Source organism: Plodia interpunctella, chromosome 16 (assembly GCF_027563975.2).
Source record: "Plodia interpunctella isolate USDA-ARS_2022_Savannah chromosome 16, ilPloInte3.2, whole genome shotgun sequence".
Classification (NCBI taxonomy): Eukaryota; Metazoa; Arthropoda; class Insecta; order Lepidoptera; family Pyralidae; genus Plodia; species Plodia interpunctella.
This window is the reverse complement of record NC_071309.1, coordinates 8,838,473-8,855,567: the sequence shown is the minus strand read 5'-3', so window position 1 is coordinate 8,855,567 and position 17,095 is coordinate 8,838,473. Positions and strand designations below refer to the sequence as shown.

Below are 17,095 nucleotides of genomic sequence, written 5' to 3'. Positions count from 1 at the left end.
GGACAAATGTCGCAAGATCATTGCATGAATATAGTGAAGTATTTACAATAATTAGGTATGTCGCTGAACACCAATGCGGATACAAATGGACGTACGTAAGTTTTGTATGAGTACTTATATTTAACACAAGGCAAAGACAAGCAATATACGAACGCTAAACGTTTGTCGACAGTGGTCAGGAAAAAAGCAAATAAAAATGAGTGAAAATCTTCAAAGCTGACCAGAAAAATAAAGGATGGAATGGAATTTAAGTACAAAAAACATTTTTTTCTTTTAAACTTTATTGCACAAAATTACAAAAAAAGTATTTGTACAAAAGGTGGACTTAACGCCACATGGCGTTCTCTACCAGTCAACCATTAGACCAGACAGAGATAGCATGTTTTGTGTAGGAAACTCTTTTATTTACACAACAATTAGGTACATTAATTAAATTAGATTTTCTTTTACAACATAATTCGCCGTCTTCTTTTACTAATAATAGACTATTTCTAGAAATTTCCATTCATGCTAGGCTGAATGTAGGTCGGTCACAAATATACAGACAAACTTTAGTCGCGTGATACATAAGTATTTACGATTTCGATATTATGATTAATGGACTGAAAACTGTCGATACATTGCAGAGAAAGTCCCAAATTTCGGTGTATTCAAATGTATACCACACATCCATACTAATATTATAAACGCAAAAGTCCGTCTGTGCCGTTTTCACTTCTAAACCGCTGGACCGATTTTTATGAAATTTTGTTTGCAGGACTTGAAGACATCCGTTCAAACATAGGCTACTTCTTTTCAACCTTCTTTCAACCCCCAATGGACTATAATGGGGGCTGAAATTTTGTATGAATATACAATTTCTGTTCCCCTTTCACGGAAAAGTTAACGCGAACGAAGCCGTGGACAAAAGTTAGAATTTTTATATTTGTCGAAGAATACCCTCTTCGATAAATATAAAAACACTAGCTTTTGCTAACAGGAACGAGAATCTGATAGTTTTAATAATAAGTCCCTTAAAATATGTAACTAAAATAACTGACCCTGGACAACATGTGTCGTGTTGTGTCACACATTTGGCTGTAATTGTGAATCTCATCAAACGCTTGGAGCAGATAGCACGTGACAAGATTGGGTTACAAATGTTACTACAAAATTAACGGACACAACTGACACATCCTTGCATATTATAGAAGTTTATTTGTTAGACAAATTAATAATTTATTAATTAACTATTCATTTCGCTACAACTATTGAACGGCTAAACCGATTTTAATGATACATAGTTAAGAACACTCAAGAAAAAAAACTAAACGTAAATCGGGTCATCCGTTTGTGAGCTACGATGCCACAGACAGATAAACTTATAACACCCCTCTTTTTACGTCGGGGGTTAAAAACAAAGTTTTAATTAATTAATATTTTTAATTAATACAGCTTTATTGTCATTTTCATTTTAGAATAGTATGCAGATATCACTCGATCGTTCGATCATTTGAAACGGGTTATACGTAAGTGATTTGAGCATGATTATATTAATACAATAATAGTTACAGCTAAATTATACTCCATTACCTAAGCATTGCGATAGGAAAAAAAATCGAGTGGAAAATGCAACTCTGGATGAAATAAATATAGTTCCAATCTCAATCCATTTTATAGTATAATAACTCGAATAAAACAAAAATGACATTTTCACAAAATGAACACATTCTTTCTTTGGGCAAACGTCGGAACACGATAGAGTAATATATATACAATTGAGTCGAATTGGAAGTACCTTGGTAATGTGTCCATTTTTATCGTAATACATTAATAATAATAATAATAAGCCCGCAGGGCAGCTTGTGGCGAGCTGTTGGGGAGTAGCGACCCCACGGACCTGAGTGCTCCCAGGGGAGGCCCCTGTTCCTCACCTCCGCCTTCCTTCCCCAAGGTCGGAGTGGAAACCGAGAGGTAACAGGACCCCTACCTCTGGCTTGCCTTCACCGGCCGGCCAGAGTGGAGTCGCGAGAGCTATATGCTCGAAGGGTGGAAGTGTAAAATGTCATAACGCCGGGGGCGTCTGACTGGATCACCATGATTTCGCGCCCCGCAGACTCACCTCTCTACACCCTTAGCCGCCCACGTCAATGTTGCCCCTTTGTCGCCAATCACGGCGACTGATTTGAGGGGCCCATCTAGTGAGCGGCGAGTCACCACCTGCCACTGAATAGTCAGTTATCATGATTATGGCAGGTGACCGAACTCTTTGCAATAGCCCATTCTCAGTTCATCCATATTTCATTATATAGACCAGTACTTCTATCCATTATTCTGCAATAGTTCACACTCCCGCCGAGACCTGCTCATGGGCATATCATTTCATTGGTATATCCGGGAGTGGGTCTTGGCGGGAGACCTACATAACATCAAAATTCTCCAAAGGGCCTCTACGTGTTGGATCCATATCCCCACGCAAGCCTCTCAAAGGACCGGACTATGTGCCGTGAATCCCAAAAGGAGATACAAATAATAATAATAATAAATCATTTATTTGCCAACAACACAATTTCTGTACAAAATAACTATATGTATAATGTAATGAGTTACATTGGTGAGAGAACACTTATCTATCTTGACCATTTTGAAGCCCATCCTCGAACTAGACGTGAGTCTGTATCTCGAGGAATGAAAGTGCATAGTGGCTACTTAAATCTAGTCCTCTGCCGCATCTGTCTGTTCGCGATGAACTCGAAAACTACGGCGCGGATTTTCATGCGGTTTTCGCGCCAATAGATAGTGTGATTTCTGAGGAGGGTCTAAGACACGCACGACCTCTTTATACAATATTTAAAGAGTCTCACGTCTTGCCCAATTAGAAATGCTGCTGTTGCCTATCACGTTGCTATCAAGGCGTTATATTTCTTTGCATCTCTCATATTCGGTAAGTAGGTCCTTATTACCCCCAAATGGGGCTTGTATGTAGGTGACCAATAACGTAGCTAGAAAAGCCCTAGGGTGGTAACCAAAAACACTTCACTCTTTCAAAAAGTTTGCGTACATCTAACCGTCATACTGACAATAGACATCATGCATTCAGCCCGATGACCAAAGAGTTCGCTTCGCTATTCAGCCTTGTCTTCGTATGAATCATCAATTTTAAATATCGAACGGCGAAGCTCAATTTCGGTTTTGAAAAACAAAATCTCGGGCTCCAATTGATCCCTTACAGCCCTTGGCTATTAATCTACTATTGTTGCCTGGAGGTTTATACCTAGGTTCTCTTACAGAGTGTGAACACCACACGCACATTATCTTATTGATTTTAGAATTGTATACTTCGTATATAGATAAAATCTTGTCGAAGGACACACACGATTAGCGTATACAAAACGTATTGCATCCAAATAGCTCCTGAGCTATGAGGTGTGGAGCATTTTATCCTGATAAAACGCTCAACACCCTCATTCAGACGATGTAATCGTTTCAACAACTCGCGCTGTAAAATTGCTGGCTGTCAGGTGTACTGCCAAATTGTCGGCCATTCGTGCATTTTGAATGAATTCGCGAAATTAATTGAAGATATTTTTGAAGAAGAAAGCTAAACTTATGAACACCATCAAGCGGAGAAAATTGAAATACTTTGGGCATGTTATGACTAACACTAAATAAAGGATTTTACAGCTTCATCCAGGGCAAAGTGCAAAGGAAAAGAAGTGCAGGGAAAGGCGCCATTCCTGGCACAGTTAAGAATCCTGTGCGACTGAACCGAGGAGGAAGAACCCTTCCTCCTAAATATATCGTGCAGTAGCTGCAAAAGTAAAAATCGAGAGGTATTAAAGAAGTATTATTGAAATGTGGCGTTTCTATAGTAGGAGGCTGAGAACTCTTGTCTCTATCTTATCTGAGCGTTTTCCTGGTTGCTGCTCAGCTGTGGAGCGTCGGCGCCCAGGGTCCGCTTTCCTACTTTTTCGTCTCCATTTCGCACGGTCATCAGCATCACTAGTTGTCAGACCATTGGCACGCATACGACATCACGCCAGCTTTTTTTGTGCAATGATGCATCGGTGGCGTCCTATTGAACTTAATTAATATGATTCGCTGTGTCGACACGCTAAGAAGAAGAGGGTTGACGTCAGGCAGGTAGCCGATCATTAAATCAGAGCCAAATTTTGTCTTCAGGCTTCAGGTGCCACTTTACTTTGTCTGTCAGTGGCAAACCGACGGGCTCATCATCATAAACATAAGTAAATTTTATGATTATATTTACAGTATCTAAAATCTATTATACTACAAAAGAAGAAACTAAATATAAAAGACGATAATAGATGGAAATTAATGGAAATAAATGGAATGATCTAGACCCGTGCATTGACCTCGAATTCTTCGACGATCGAAGTTTCTGATGACGTGTGATGGGGGCGTATGACGGCAACAGAATCAGCTGTATTTATGATACGAATATAATTTGAGACATTACATGCTGTAATAGACTTTATGGGACGCGAACAATTCTGCAAGCCTTCAACAATAGTTTTTTCTTTGGACTGACAAACAACAGGACATTTCATTTTTGGAAAAAATTACTTTTCAATTCACTTTTGGACGTTTCGTCGACTGTTCTCGAAAACTTTTGCTTTTCAGCTATCTACTGCCCTCCATATGTTTGCTGTCCTATTTCAGATCCTTTCATAGCCATGAAATATGACACTGCACAGGACGCAAGTGATTTGACAGAAAGCCGAGGGAGACCATCACTCTTGGACTGAAGATAGATAGAAATGCAAGAGGGATATATTATTTGGCTTCGACAGACAAGTTTCCCTATTTGATGGGGCAAAATGGATTGAAGAAGGAGAATTATTACGTTATGAGGAAGTTGATTAAGATGAACGCGAAAGATGTGTTAAGATATTGATGTTTTTATACTCGCTAGTTATCTATAAATTCTATAATAAAATAAGGCCCATTGACATGTCTGATAGGGTTACAGGAACAAACTTATCTGGTCCGGTGAGCATCGCTACTGGTGAATAAAATGACTTTTTTGATTTTTGAAAGCTTTCTATTTTGCTTAATAGTTCAAGTATTTTTCTACAGTTTGCTAACACGCATCTAGATTTAGTACAATGATCATATGTGGTTGTGATCTAATAAAACTGAATATCATTTAATATTCGATACGCTAAGAAGATTAATATTCGCGTAGAGGATCCTGACCCGTTCTACATATAAGGAGGAAACTGAGAACACGCTCGTCACAGTATCTACACATTCCATGGTTCATCCATTAGTTTCAAAACGCGTCGAGTTACACCACTGTCTGTCTGTCACTGTGAAATTATAATGGAAATAGGTAGGTACTCCGTTGTACAAAGTATTTACAAAATCCATGGAAATCTGCAAGGCCGTACCATCCTTTTGTCGAAGCAATTCAGGCCAATTTCGAACCCCAATAACTTCGTTGTGGATAAAACTGGAAGTCTGAATTTTCAGTATTATAATGTCTTTTGCCCATAGTGACAATGAAAAGACATGACATCTTCTTCACATTGTAAAAAAATTCAAGGTTATTTATATTAGAGTCACCGCACACTGACTACAGTCGAAAAAATTGGGCGTCGATCGTGGTCCACCTAGGTGAGCCACGGGCACTTTTTCCTGATAGTGATCCACTTCAGTTCACCTAAGTAAATCAGTAAGTACAGCTAGTTCTACTAATATTGTAAATGTAAATGCGAAAATTTGTGAGGGTTTATGTAGGTATGTATTTTTGTATGTAGGTAGATATTTTTGTTACTCTTTCACACAATATCTACTGGACCGATTGTTATGAAATTTGATACACGGGTAGAATATAATCTGGAATAACACAGGCTACTTTTTATCTCGATATTCCCACGGGAGCGAAGCCCCGGGGCGCAGCTAGTATGTTATATCGTTGAATTAGTAGCCAATAACACAAGTCTCGAACTCACTAACTCAATCTGTGAGATTTAATCATCAAGCATTTAAAAACGTGGTTTTTGTCTATGGAGAAGCATCCTTTAACATAATATATCCTCTACCGGGTGAATTTCACGTGCGTTTTGAACTCCGCCGCGGGATATCGTTGTGTTTATTAAATTGTACCATACACAGTAATCAATGTAATTATCCTATTTTATAAATGAGCGAAGAACTGATACAATGTTAATTTTATAAATGTTTAATTTAAAGAAAATTATTCCTCATTAAAAAAAATGTCACACACTAATGAAACGCTATATGCCACATTAATGCATTATGCCTTCTCCTACAAATTGATCCATGCCCGTCATCTCTTTCGTCGTCTTCATGTGATTTGTCCATCATTCAACTATGCGGTGTTATATGCAGGCCAGGACTTGGATGTTTATCAATATATTTTTAATAATAAAAAAATAAAAAAATAAATATACCTCAATATTATAAACATATTAGGACAAATCACACAGATTGAGCTAGCCCCAAAGTAAAGTAAGTTCGAGACTTGTGTTATGGGATACTAATATATATATATACATACACAAGTCTCGAACTTACTTATATATATACTATAAGGCTCATACTCGCTCTAAAGGCTTTAGAGCGAGTATGCTCGTTACTCACACAATAAGTTTTGTCTGCGACGAGACTAAAGCGTATGTTGTACGTGTAAACATAAACATTACATTTAATTTATGCAAATGTAAAAAACGTAAAACAGTGAGACATCCGTCGTCACTTTACGGTCCCTTTGACTTTGAAAAGAGACGGTGTGTTTTCTGAGTAAAAAAGGCCAAAAAAAAAACAATACAGATGATATTTTTATACATCTTTTTGGTGCCAGTGATCCTATCCTGCAGTGGCCATGGTTATCGGATCAACAGAACCGAAGAGGGATATCCCGTTTCATTTTTGTCAGACTGTAAGTGATTTTTGCTTTTGATTTTGTAAAATACAAAATAGGCACGCCAATTTTAAAGTTACTGAACGAAGTGTAAAGTAGTGGTTGAACCTAATTTTTAAAATGTTACTTTGTTTTGATAGTTAGTAAAGATCTAGTTACCTAGTCTATGAATATGGTTGAAATTTTATTATAATTGGAGAAAATAGAGTCTCGTCCAAAACATTTGAATTAATTTCTATTACTGACAACACTGATGCAAACCAACCCAGAAAATGCTGGCTTGATATCGTCAAAGATGATATGCGTGCCAAAGGTCTGATAACTAGGGATGCCGAAGACCAGACCGTGCGATTAGCAGGTAATCTGACCCTGGGCTCCATCGCTTAATAGCTCAGGAAGAAACCGGGAAAAGTCTGAAATAAGAAAGAAAATATTGACAACTAAATGATGCCCAGGGCTTCGCTCCCTTGGGAATTTTGAAATAAAATATGGCTTATAGCAATCTTGGATAATGGTGAAATAATTTTTGAAATCGGCTCGGTAGTTTCGGATATTACCCGCTTCAAACATACAAACTCACAAACGCTTTCCTCTTTATAATAATAGTATAGATTGCTGAAAAAACTAATATTCCAGGTCCCGGTTCAATGAAACCCACAGAAATCGCTGATAATTTTAAACACAACATTGAGATATACGTGTTTGGGTATTACGCCCCACTTGGTGAAGGGCGGACCCGCAAATACACGTACAACCAGGTGAAAGGGTTAGCGAAAGACCCTACGATAGACTGGAACAGAAAAACGATATTGTACGTGCCTGGATGGTTTGACAACATCAAGAATTTACCTATAGCTTACGTCATGAGGAAACTGTACAAACAAATGGGATATAATGTGTTGATACTTGAAATTATTAATTTCATGACACAAGAATGGCCCATGTAAGTATTATTATCTCCTCAGTTTTCGACGACCTCGGTGGCGCAATGGTAAAGTGCTTGCCTCTGAACCGAGAGGTACCGGGTTCGATCCCCGGTCGGGTCATGATGGAAAATGATCTTTTTCTGATTGGCCCGGGTCTTGGATGTTTATCTATATATGTATATGGTATAAAATATAGTATCGTTGAGTTAGTATCCCATAACACAAGTCTAGAACTTACTTTGGGGCTAGCTCAATCTGTTTAATTTGTTCTAATATATTATATTTAAAATTTATTTTCCTTGCGACCCTCTCGACACTCCAGTTGTGAGATTCCTTCGCGTATCTCATTCGTCAACTCGTGAACAGTAGTAGTTTCGAAATTGAGTAATTTGTTGTTTTGAGAAATACTATAGACATATCCTTAAAAAATATAAAAAGGAAGGCTCCTGTCGCGTCTATCTGTCTGCCTGTATGAACCCGATAAAAATATCGGGGGTTTTTTTTTGTTTTATCGTGTAGATTTCATCACGATACGTTGCTTAGAACGCGAGATATTGACAAATAATAAGGAAATCTAAGCGGGCGAAGCAGCGGACAAAAGCTATCCGCAAAAAGTTGAATGATATTTTTAGATACATGCATAAAATACAATATTTAAAATTTATTCAAAACATTTCAATGAGTATTGTTGTATTTGACTAGACGCTTTCTGTTAAGTATATGTGTTCGCTTAAACCTTGACCTAATACGTCATTTCCCATCGATTGTTCTTTATTTTATAGCAGTTGTTCCTTATTTATTCCATTATAATCTATTATTAAATCCATCCTTATCATTACATATTATAAACAAAGTCCTCTACCGCGTCTGTCTGTCTGTTTGCGATAATCTCAAAAACTACTACACGGATTTTCCTGCAGTTTTCACTAATAGATAGAGTGTGATTCCTGAGGAAGGTTTAGGTGGATAATTTGTCATGTTTTTACCCGAGCGAAGCCGGGACGGGCCGCTAGTTCTGATATCAGATTATAAAGTTAGTCTTCTATCACCATCATTCGTCATTCATTTTAGTATTCTCACCTCTGGAGCACTATCCTTCCATACAAGGAGTGGTCTAGCAGGTCTACCACGAAACCAAACACGTAGCACGTTACTAATGTCCACATGTTGTCTCTTTTCCCCCGTTTCGTGTAAAAATAAATAGAGAACGTGTGGACGCAGTGCGACGTGCGACGTGTTTTTTGTTTCATCGTTTGCCCCCAGGACCCACCATGCAGGCCAGCATTTATTGGTGTGTTTTATAGACTGCAGATGCAGCCCTAATCAATTTCACTAGTTCGATCATTTAAAATCATAGGACTAGTGAGAAAAAAAAGTACCATTAGTTCTACCGTAGGAGTATTCAATAGAACAGAACAACACTAGGGAACAAGCGCGTTTTTTCAACGGCCTTCCGAGACATACATTTTCGTCGACCCATTCAAAGACTCATTATGTCCGTATAGTTCTATCGTTCAGTTCGGGTTCCACAGTTCACATAATTTCTCATAACCTTGAATTAAAATAATCGGTAAATTCTGCTAACATAATTAGGTCAGGTTAGATTTCTTTTATCTACGGGTAAGTACATAATAATAAACTTTAAATAACTTGAGATATAAAACAAAATTTCAGCGAAACCTTGCTTACGATGAAGAGTGATTCTCTGAACTGTGGACACCCCGAACTGAACGATAGAACTATACGGACAGAATGAGTCTTTAAATGGGTCCCTGTTCAGTTCTACTAATATGACTAAACAGAGAAAATAATCAATTTCGTCCTACTATCTGCTGCCACTAACTGCCCTCTACATATGTATTTATTTGCAGCGCAGCTCGTGCCATGATGGGTGTGGGCGATCAGGTGGGTGAGATGTTGGCCCGGCTGAAACGACACCAGCCTAAGTTTGATCCTAAGAAGTTAGAGATAACTGGCATCAGTCTTGGAGGGCAAACTATGGGCTTCATTGCAAAGAGCTACTACAATCGTACAGGCAAGTATATCTCTCTTCGCGTGTTTCCGGTTTCATTCGGAGATGTTACTCCCCAAAGCCCAGGGTTAAGTTCTTATATTTATTACAAATTGTTTTCTGTGTAGTTTTTCTTTTTGGTGCAATAAAGAGTATTTGTATTGTATTGTATTGTTAGCGTTAAAAATTGCCATTAAATTTGGAAGATTTACCAGAGACAAGTCCATCGTTTCTTAGCCTAAAAACAACAGAGTAGAAGCTATGTTGATTAAATTTAAGTTTTACTTATTTCAAATGATATTACTTTTTTAGGTGTCAAAATTTCAAGACTTACAGGAATGGACTGTGCCGGTCCCTGCTTCAGAAACCGAGGACCTGAAGGCAGGGTTGACGAGAGTGACGCTGACTTCGTGGACTTGATCCTAACAAACATAGACACATACGGAATGGCTGCTCCAGTTGGCCACGTCAACATTTACGTCAACGGTGGAGAATACCAACCAGGAGATGGATATTGGATGTCATGTGGTCCATTCTGCAGTCATTCTCGAAGTGTTCCCTTACAAATGCTTTCTTTATTATATCCAGATTCATTTATAGCTATAAAATGCGACTCCGTTCAAGATGCAAGAGACGGTAATTGCTATGATAGGAAACCAATGGAAACTATAACTTTAGGACCGAAAATGGATAGAAACGCTAGAGGTATATATTATTTAGCTACATCCAGCCAACTCCCTTATTACATGGGTGAAAGAGGATTGAAAAAAGAAAATGATTTCGTTTTGAAAAAGTTGACTGCAATGAACAAGGATCTTTTGACATATTGAAACTAGGGAATAAACTTCATTATATGTTTAAATCGAAATATTAAATCCTTACGTAACCATTACGGTATATAACGTTATATTTCTGTATTAGAACATAAAATGTCAGCTTCTAAAACAAATGGTTCTATTATGTTTTCATTAGATAAAAGTTTGTATGTTGTCAAATTCAAATGCATTGATAAATTAAATGTAAACTAGGCCATATTTTTTTTACACGTAACACGCAGATATAAGAAAGTAATGTTCTTATATCTGTGATGTAACCATTTAAATAGTAAATCCTTACACACATACGAGTAGCATAGTTAACAAAAAATCTTTAATGTGAGAACTGTTATGACGATTGGCTGTTGCGATAAGTATTATGTGCAATCTGAAGGCCTACTACGAAACTATAACTACGTAGCACGTTATTCCCTCTCTTTTTCCCATATAGTGAACGCATCGTATAAAAAAAGAACATGTGGACGCAATGACGTGTTTCATGTTCCGTGGTAGACACCATGACAGCGTTTAATCACGCCGCGAGCGCAATCTTGTGGACAATCAAAAATCCTTCACCCCATAGCTCAAGAGAACTCAGAACATCAAATTCCCAGAAGCTCTGAATGAGTACGTCTGGCTGGCTGTCCGCCAGTGCTGACTAGGGCGCCGGGCGCTCGGCTGCCAGATGAATTGTCAAAATTTATGAAAAATAATACAAAATGTTTGAATTGTATCTTTTAAGATTACTTTTATACAATAATGTAGTATAGGTAGATATATTTAGGAATTTATTTATATGTGAAAAATTAAAAACCATAACAACAACCATTTTATTGAATTCCTGGCAAAAAATTATGCCCGTGCTATAAATCTTTGAGGAGTACCCTCGTTCGGAGCCGTTCCTGAATGTACTATTAGGTCATATTTATCATAATAATGTGTCGTCATGAAGACTGAAGCGAAAATTTCAGCTCCGTAGTTCAAGTATGTGAAATTTTACTCGCAAGATTAGATTATAGACAAACATCAAGACAAGAAACTCAATAAAAGCATGTAAAAATACAAGACACAGGTGATGATAACAATAGCAGAAAAGATTTAACTGAGAGTTTAAAGGATTAATGTGATGTATCCAACACAGAAACTCCTGTTAATGAAGATATTCCAACTATCCAAAAGAAAACCCGACATACAATGTGCGTGATCTCAATCCTATGTAACAGCCCCTTGACAATTGTTTGTTTTGGCGATCGTCGACACTCTGATTCGGAGTTTTAATCGGATTATAATGAAAGCCATCTCCATCTGTCAACAGATGACGATTTTTCATACCATATGTTCGGGCGTATCGAATCTGGCTATTTGGCTGTCTCTTTCATCGGTCCGACCAAAAAATTCTTGGGGATACTGTCGTACCCATAATTCTTGGGCTTAGCATCACGCAGGGAGGGACAGTTTCCCCCAAAGAATGTCATTACTGTACGTCCAGATTTTACGAGATCGGATAGGACGTTACACGCAATAAAAATTGAGCAATTAATATTAATAAAGAAAGTAACTGTTCGCGCAATGATATGGGTAAAAAAGAGAGGGCAGATAGACCTTGGTACCATGCTACGTGTTCTATGTTTCGTGGCATTTTGTAAATTTCATCGTTCGGTGTACATACAAGGTACTTATTTATTGTATATATTTTATCTATATGCAATAAAGGTTTGCAAACAACCAAACAAGATTTTGCACTCAATAACCAATACGTCAAAAACCTTTTCAAACAACTATTAAACGGGTCCTTTGCAAGTCTACCATGATTGTCTGCCATAAGTCCACCGCTTTACGACTTGGGGCCCGGCCAAGAGTGATCTGGTGGGCGGTGCGATGCAGCAGTGTCAAAATGCCGTGGCCTGCTTTCAGTATTTTGAGATGCTGTCAATCATACGATGCAGTCTTAGGGAAATTACTAGTTTTATTTTCATTCTCGCTATTGTGTTTTGTTCTTTCTCTCATCTGAGCATTTCCCTCAGTTGCTTATTCAGTTATCGTGTTTTATATTGTCCGGTTTAAATTACCTTTTTGACCGGGCGAGCGAAGCGAATGAGGTCTAACATTATATTGGGGCAAACTAACATTTTTTGTATGTATGTATGTTTGTTCGTTTGTAACGCGATAACTTTCGAACCGTTAGTCCGATTTTGATGAAATTTAAAAGGTATGTCGGATCTGCCAATGGAATTTTTAAGCGTTCGTGTAGCAATTCTTACCTTTCTGAGTAATCAAACTGTCTATTAAAAAAAACACATTAAAATCCGTTGCGTAGTTTTAAAGACCCAAGCATACATACAGAGACAGACAGGCAGCGGGCAGCGATTTTGTTATATACTACGGATATGGGTGAAAATAAGTTGCATGTGAATTGGTGGATTTTTTTTCTAGACACAGGCCCAGAACGTTAAAGATATAAAATATGAAATGATATTAGAACTCGTATCGTCGTGAAATTATATTAAACGCGCGATTGTGATTGATGATATCAATGAATGCAGAGAATCGATTTCATTACGCATATTAATATAACGTATAATAAATTTTCACTACTGTAACGTAGTACATACATTGTATAGTAAGTACATTTAATATTATTTTATCATTCTCAAACAACCGGCTGGCAACATTCTTACGATGCACAGACTGCACCAATAAAATTAGAGTGTGAGTCATGTTATAACTGACCATTGTCAAACATTGGCACAAACATATTTGTTTACTAACTGCATTTAGCAACTAGCGACCCGTCCCGGCTTCGCTCGGGTAAAACCATAATTCCATCAAAAACATGCTGTAAAAAACCCCGAGTCTCGCAACTCAGTTTTTCTACCGTAAAAAGTTGTGAGATCCATCCAATACCAAGTCGATTAATATTAGAATTACCTTCTGTCTTAAGTAATTACGTAAGTTTAGGTTTTAAATAAATGCTCGACAGATAAATATGAGACTATGCAAAATGTTTCAAAGGTAAAAGGTGATACAAGTATTAGCAAAAACATTTTTGTAGGTTGTACAAAGAACATCAAATTTTCATTTAACGTTTTTAATTGAACTTTCTAAAGATTGATGTTAATGACAAAAATTATCAAGAAAAGACATATATACACATTCGTTCCATCTCCCAGATACCTGCTCATTGGCAGACCACAAGAAATGCGCTCGCCGTGGCCAACTTTTACTCCATAATGATTTAATTCACTTTTTACTGCACTTAAAATGGTCTACTCGAATAAAAAGAAGAAGCCTATAATCGGGCTATACCCACTAAAATTAGTTATAAAGTCAGCAATGCTCGTAAATTACGGTCGTAACGTAAACACACGAAAAATTGATCAAACGTGTCCATTACCAGAAGTTAGCATCATTTCGGGCCACCGCACAGTGCGGTAACTACTCGTGACTTCAGAGATCCCGTTATGGGTGAGCAAATAAAAAAAATATCAAGTCCTCATCATCATATCGGGTGTGTTATTACTAACACTGTTGTCAGATTTTATTTGACACCAACGTTAGTAATTAGTAGTTCACTAGTGTGTCCAATAGTGAACTAGTCCACCAATGTACAGGTTTCCTCAAGATGTTTTCCTTCATCGGAAGCAAGTGATGAAAACTACTATACATAAGTGAGATTAGTATACAAACTCATGTGACACGGGTAGGATTTGAATCTGGGACCTTTAGATTACAGGCGGAAGGTCTTAACCACTTAGCGGTGGTGGCCACCACTATCAAGAGTATTCATGAATAGAGCCAATAAATTGCAGAGGCATGTAATAGATTTACTTTTTGCATTACTAAAAACGTTGTATATAAAACTTTACATTTTACCTAAAAACGTACCTTACATTTTGATGTAAGTAAATGGAAACCATGTTTGTAATTATACAAATAATTAGTTTCGAGTTCCGATAATGAACATAAAAATTATATAACATAAGAAATTTTAAGCGCTCGCTTTTCATTCGCTTATTCTACGAAAATTGTATATAATTGGAAGAGAGATGAAAATATTTCAAAAACATCACACAAGTCTCCATTTGAAATATAAACCTTACATTATTAAAGATTCAACTGTGGTATAACAATCGGTTAATAGCTAGCCCAACAGTGGGTCAAAGACAAAAAATCCAGTCAACGTTTACCCTAAGTGCGTGATCTAGATTCCCGTTGCGTGTGCAGAGCCATAGTAGTCGAAATGTTAATACCTCCGATCAAAAATATCGACGGTATTATCATGCCGATGAGAAAATAATCATAGCAACGTCGATATACAAACAGTTGCTTATTTGGTGGTTTAAAATAGCTGCGTGATTACATATTTCAAAGATCTGCGCTAGTTTTCCTCTATTACACTGTTTTCTAAAGATCCTGAAAATTATTCATTGCGAGAGATTTTTTTAAATTAGCTTATGCGATGCGATGCGTAGCATTGCTGTTCAATGGTTTAAAAAATAAATGGACTTTAATAAATCTGTCCTGAAAATCTCTGTCCCATTCTCGGCCACCACTCCGTCGCTGTTTTGCCAAATTTCGCAACAATCGGTCAAGTAGATTTTGATAGAGTAAGATAGTGGTCTATCTGTAGTCGAATTCAAATTCAAATTCAAAATTCTTTATTCAATTTAGGATGATATACATCACTTATTGACGTCAAAAAAAGTCGTCTCTTCTAGCCAATCCTTCTAATATTATAAATACGAAAGTTTGTGAGGAAGTGTTTGTTACTCTATCACGCAAAATCTACTTGACCGATTATTACGAAATTTGGTACACTAGTAAAATATAACATGGAATAATATATAGGGCACTTTTTATCCTGAAATTTCCACGGTAGCGAAGCCCCGGGGCACAGCTAGTTGGACCCATATTCGTTATAGTTAATCCAAGTAATTTAGCAAACATGACAGTATAGTTATTCAGCATGACAGAAACATGATCGGTTTCAATATTTTCAACCAACATCCAGACTATTTTCGACATCATAACATTAAACTTTCAGATAGATATATATTACCCCGGTTACGAAATCAGATCTCTCGGAATAAGCATTTTGTGTTCGTAAACATGGCCTAGATTCTAGAGTTAGATTAAATTTTAGGCTGCTAAAGTATAAGAGTTTCTAAACTTCGATTTTACGTGACCCCGATAGGAAAACATGCCGGATGCAAAGAGGTTACAAAGTAACTTGTTAGGTACTACTTGTTGTTTTAAATTTGAGAAAAAATTGCATAGTAAAGCTGAAAAATAATATACCTAACTACATACTTGTTTAAAAATACGAGAAAAATGAATGTTTTCTTTTCGTGTTAAATTTTATTTTTGTAGTGAAAACTTCTTTAGCGGCGTTGTACACTTTTTGTGATCGGTAAAAAAATGTTAACACGTGACCTGATCGGAAAATTCGTAAGACGTCAAAAATGCACAACGTTAATAATCATGTGGTCACTTCTGCCGGCACTCCCGGAGTGCATCCCGTTTTTATTTTATTTTTGACAACAACGTCTTATTGTTTGTTATCTTAGTCCACCTGCCTAGTTATAACATGGATAGTTATAACATGGAGAAACAATTCTTGCCTATTTTGGCAAATAATTGGATAGTACCAAAATGTGTCACTAGACTTGGAAATCACGAGGCAGACATCGCCATCAACTTCAATATTCACAACCTACCTTGCAAAAGCTGGATGGTGGCTTGATACTCCGCAAGTTTCTCATCTACGTATCCCTCCTGCGACTGGCTGGCTATGATCTCCGCAGTGGAAGGGCCTCTCTCCTCGTCCTCCTCATAAATCATCGGCCTCGGAGGAGGCGGCGGCTCCAAAGGCACTCCCGCGTAATCATATTCCCGAACCGGCTCATACGGAGACTGATAGTAGTACTCGGGGCTCTGTCCCAAGGTAGGAGACATCGGATAGGGAGAAATAGAGAAGCTTGGTGAAGGCGAATGTGGACGGAAAGAATGCGGCGAGTGCAGAGGCCTGAATGGCTTTGGAGATGGTTGTACTGGTGGAGGTGAGACTATTGCTGTTGAGTGTCTCGGACCTGAGATTAGAGGTGGGGGGCTTGGAGCCCATGGTGAGGGGGGTCGGTAGTGGAGGGGGGAGGGGGAGCCGGTGGGAGGGGCGAGTGCGCGCCCACGGCCCGGGGGATGCGACATATCGCGGATTGCGTCGAGTCAATCCGGTGTCACAAAACCGTTGGCATCTCTGGAACAAAAGAATGAGATGATAGGATAATAAGACATAAAATCATCATATCGAGTGTGTTATTGCGATGTCAGATTTTATTCAAGTCGTCTAAAGGCATCTGACATGACTTTTACGACTACCTACCGCCAACTAGTGGCAGGTAGTCGCATACACACTAATGAACTAAGTTTAGTTCATTAGTGTGTATGCGATCGTGAG

At 37.9% G+C, this 17,095-nt stretch overlaps 2 protein-coding genes across 3 annotated transcripts in view; one reads left to right on the top strand and one right to left on the bottom strand.

Annotated features, from left to right (window-relative positions):
* Window positions 1-17,095, bottom strand: part of Msp300 (Muscle-specific protein 300 kDa) — a 168,795-nt gene that overhangs the window by 141,131 nt on the left and 10,569 nt on the right. For both annotated transcript variants that reach the window (XM_053757134.1, XM_053757133.1), the window contains exon 2: window positions 16,359-16,894. In XM_053757134.1, the coding sequence (XP_053613109.1) occupies window positions 16,359-16,845 (487 nt within the window). In that variant the 5' untranslated portion in view covers window positions 16,846-16,894. The remainder of the gene's footprint in view (window positions 1-16,358; window positions 16,895-17,095) is intronic.
* Window positions 6,700-12,371, top strand: LOC128676802 (lipase member H-A-like). The gene is made up of 4 exons (XM_053757154.1): window positions 6,700-6,907; window positions 7,526-7,832; window positions 9,687-9,850; window positions 10,139-12,371. Exons 1-4 carry the CDS (start codon window positions 6,799-6,801, stop codon window positions 10,654-10,656), a joined length of 1,098 nt encoding a protein of 365 aa, XP_053613129.1. The 5' UTR covers window positions 6,700-6,798; the 3' UTR covers window positions 10,657-12,371.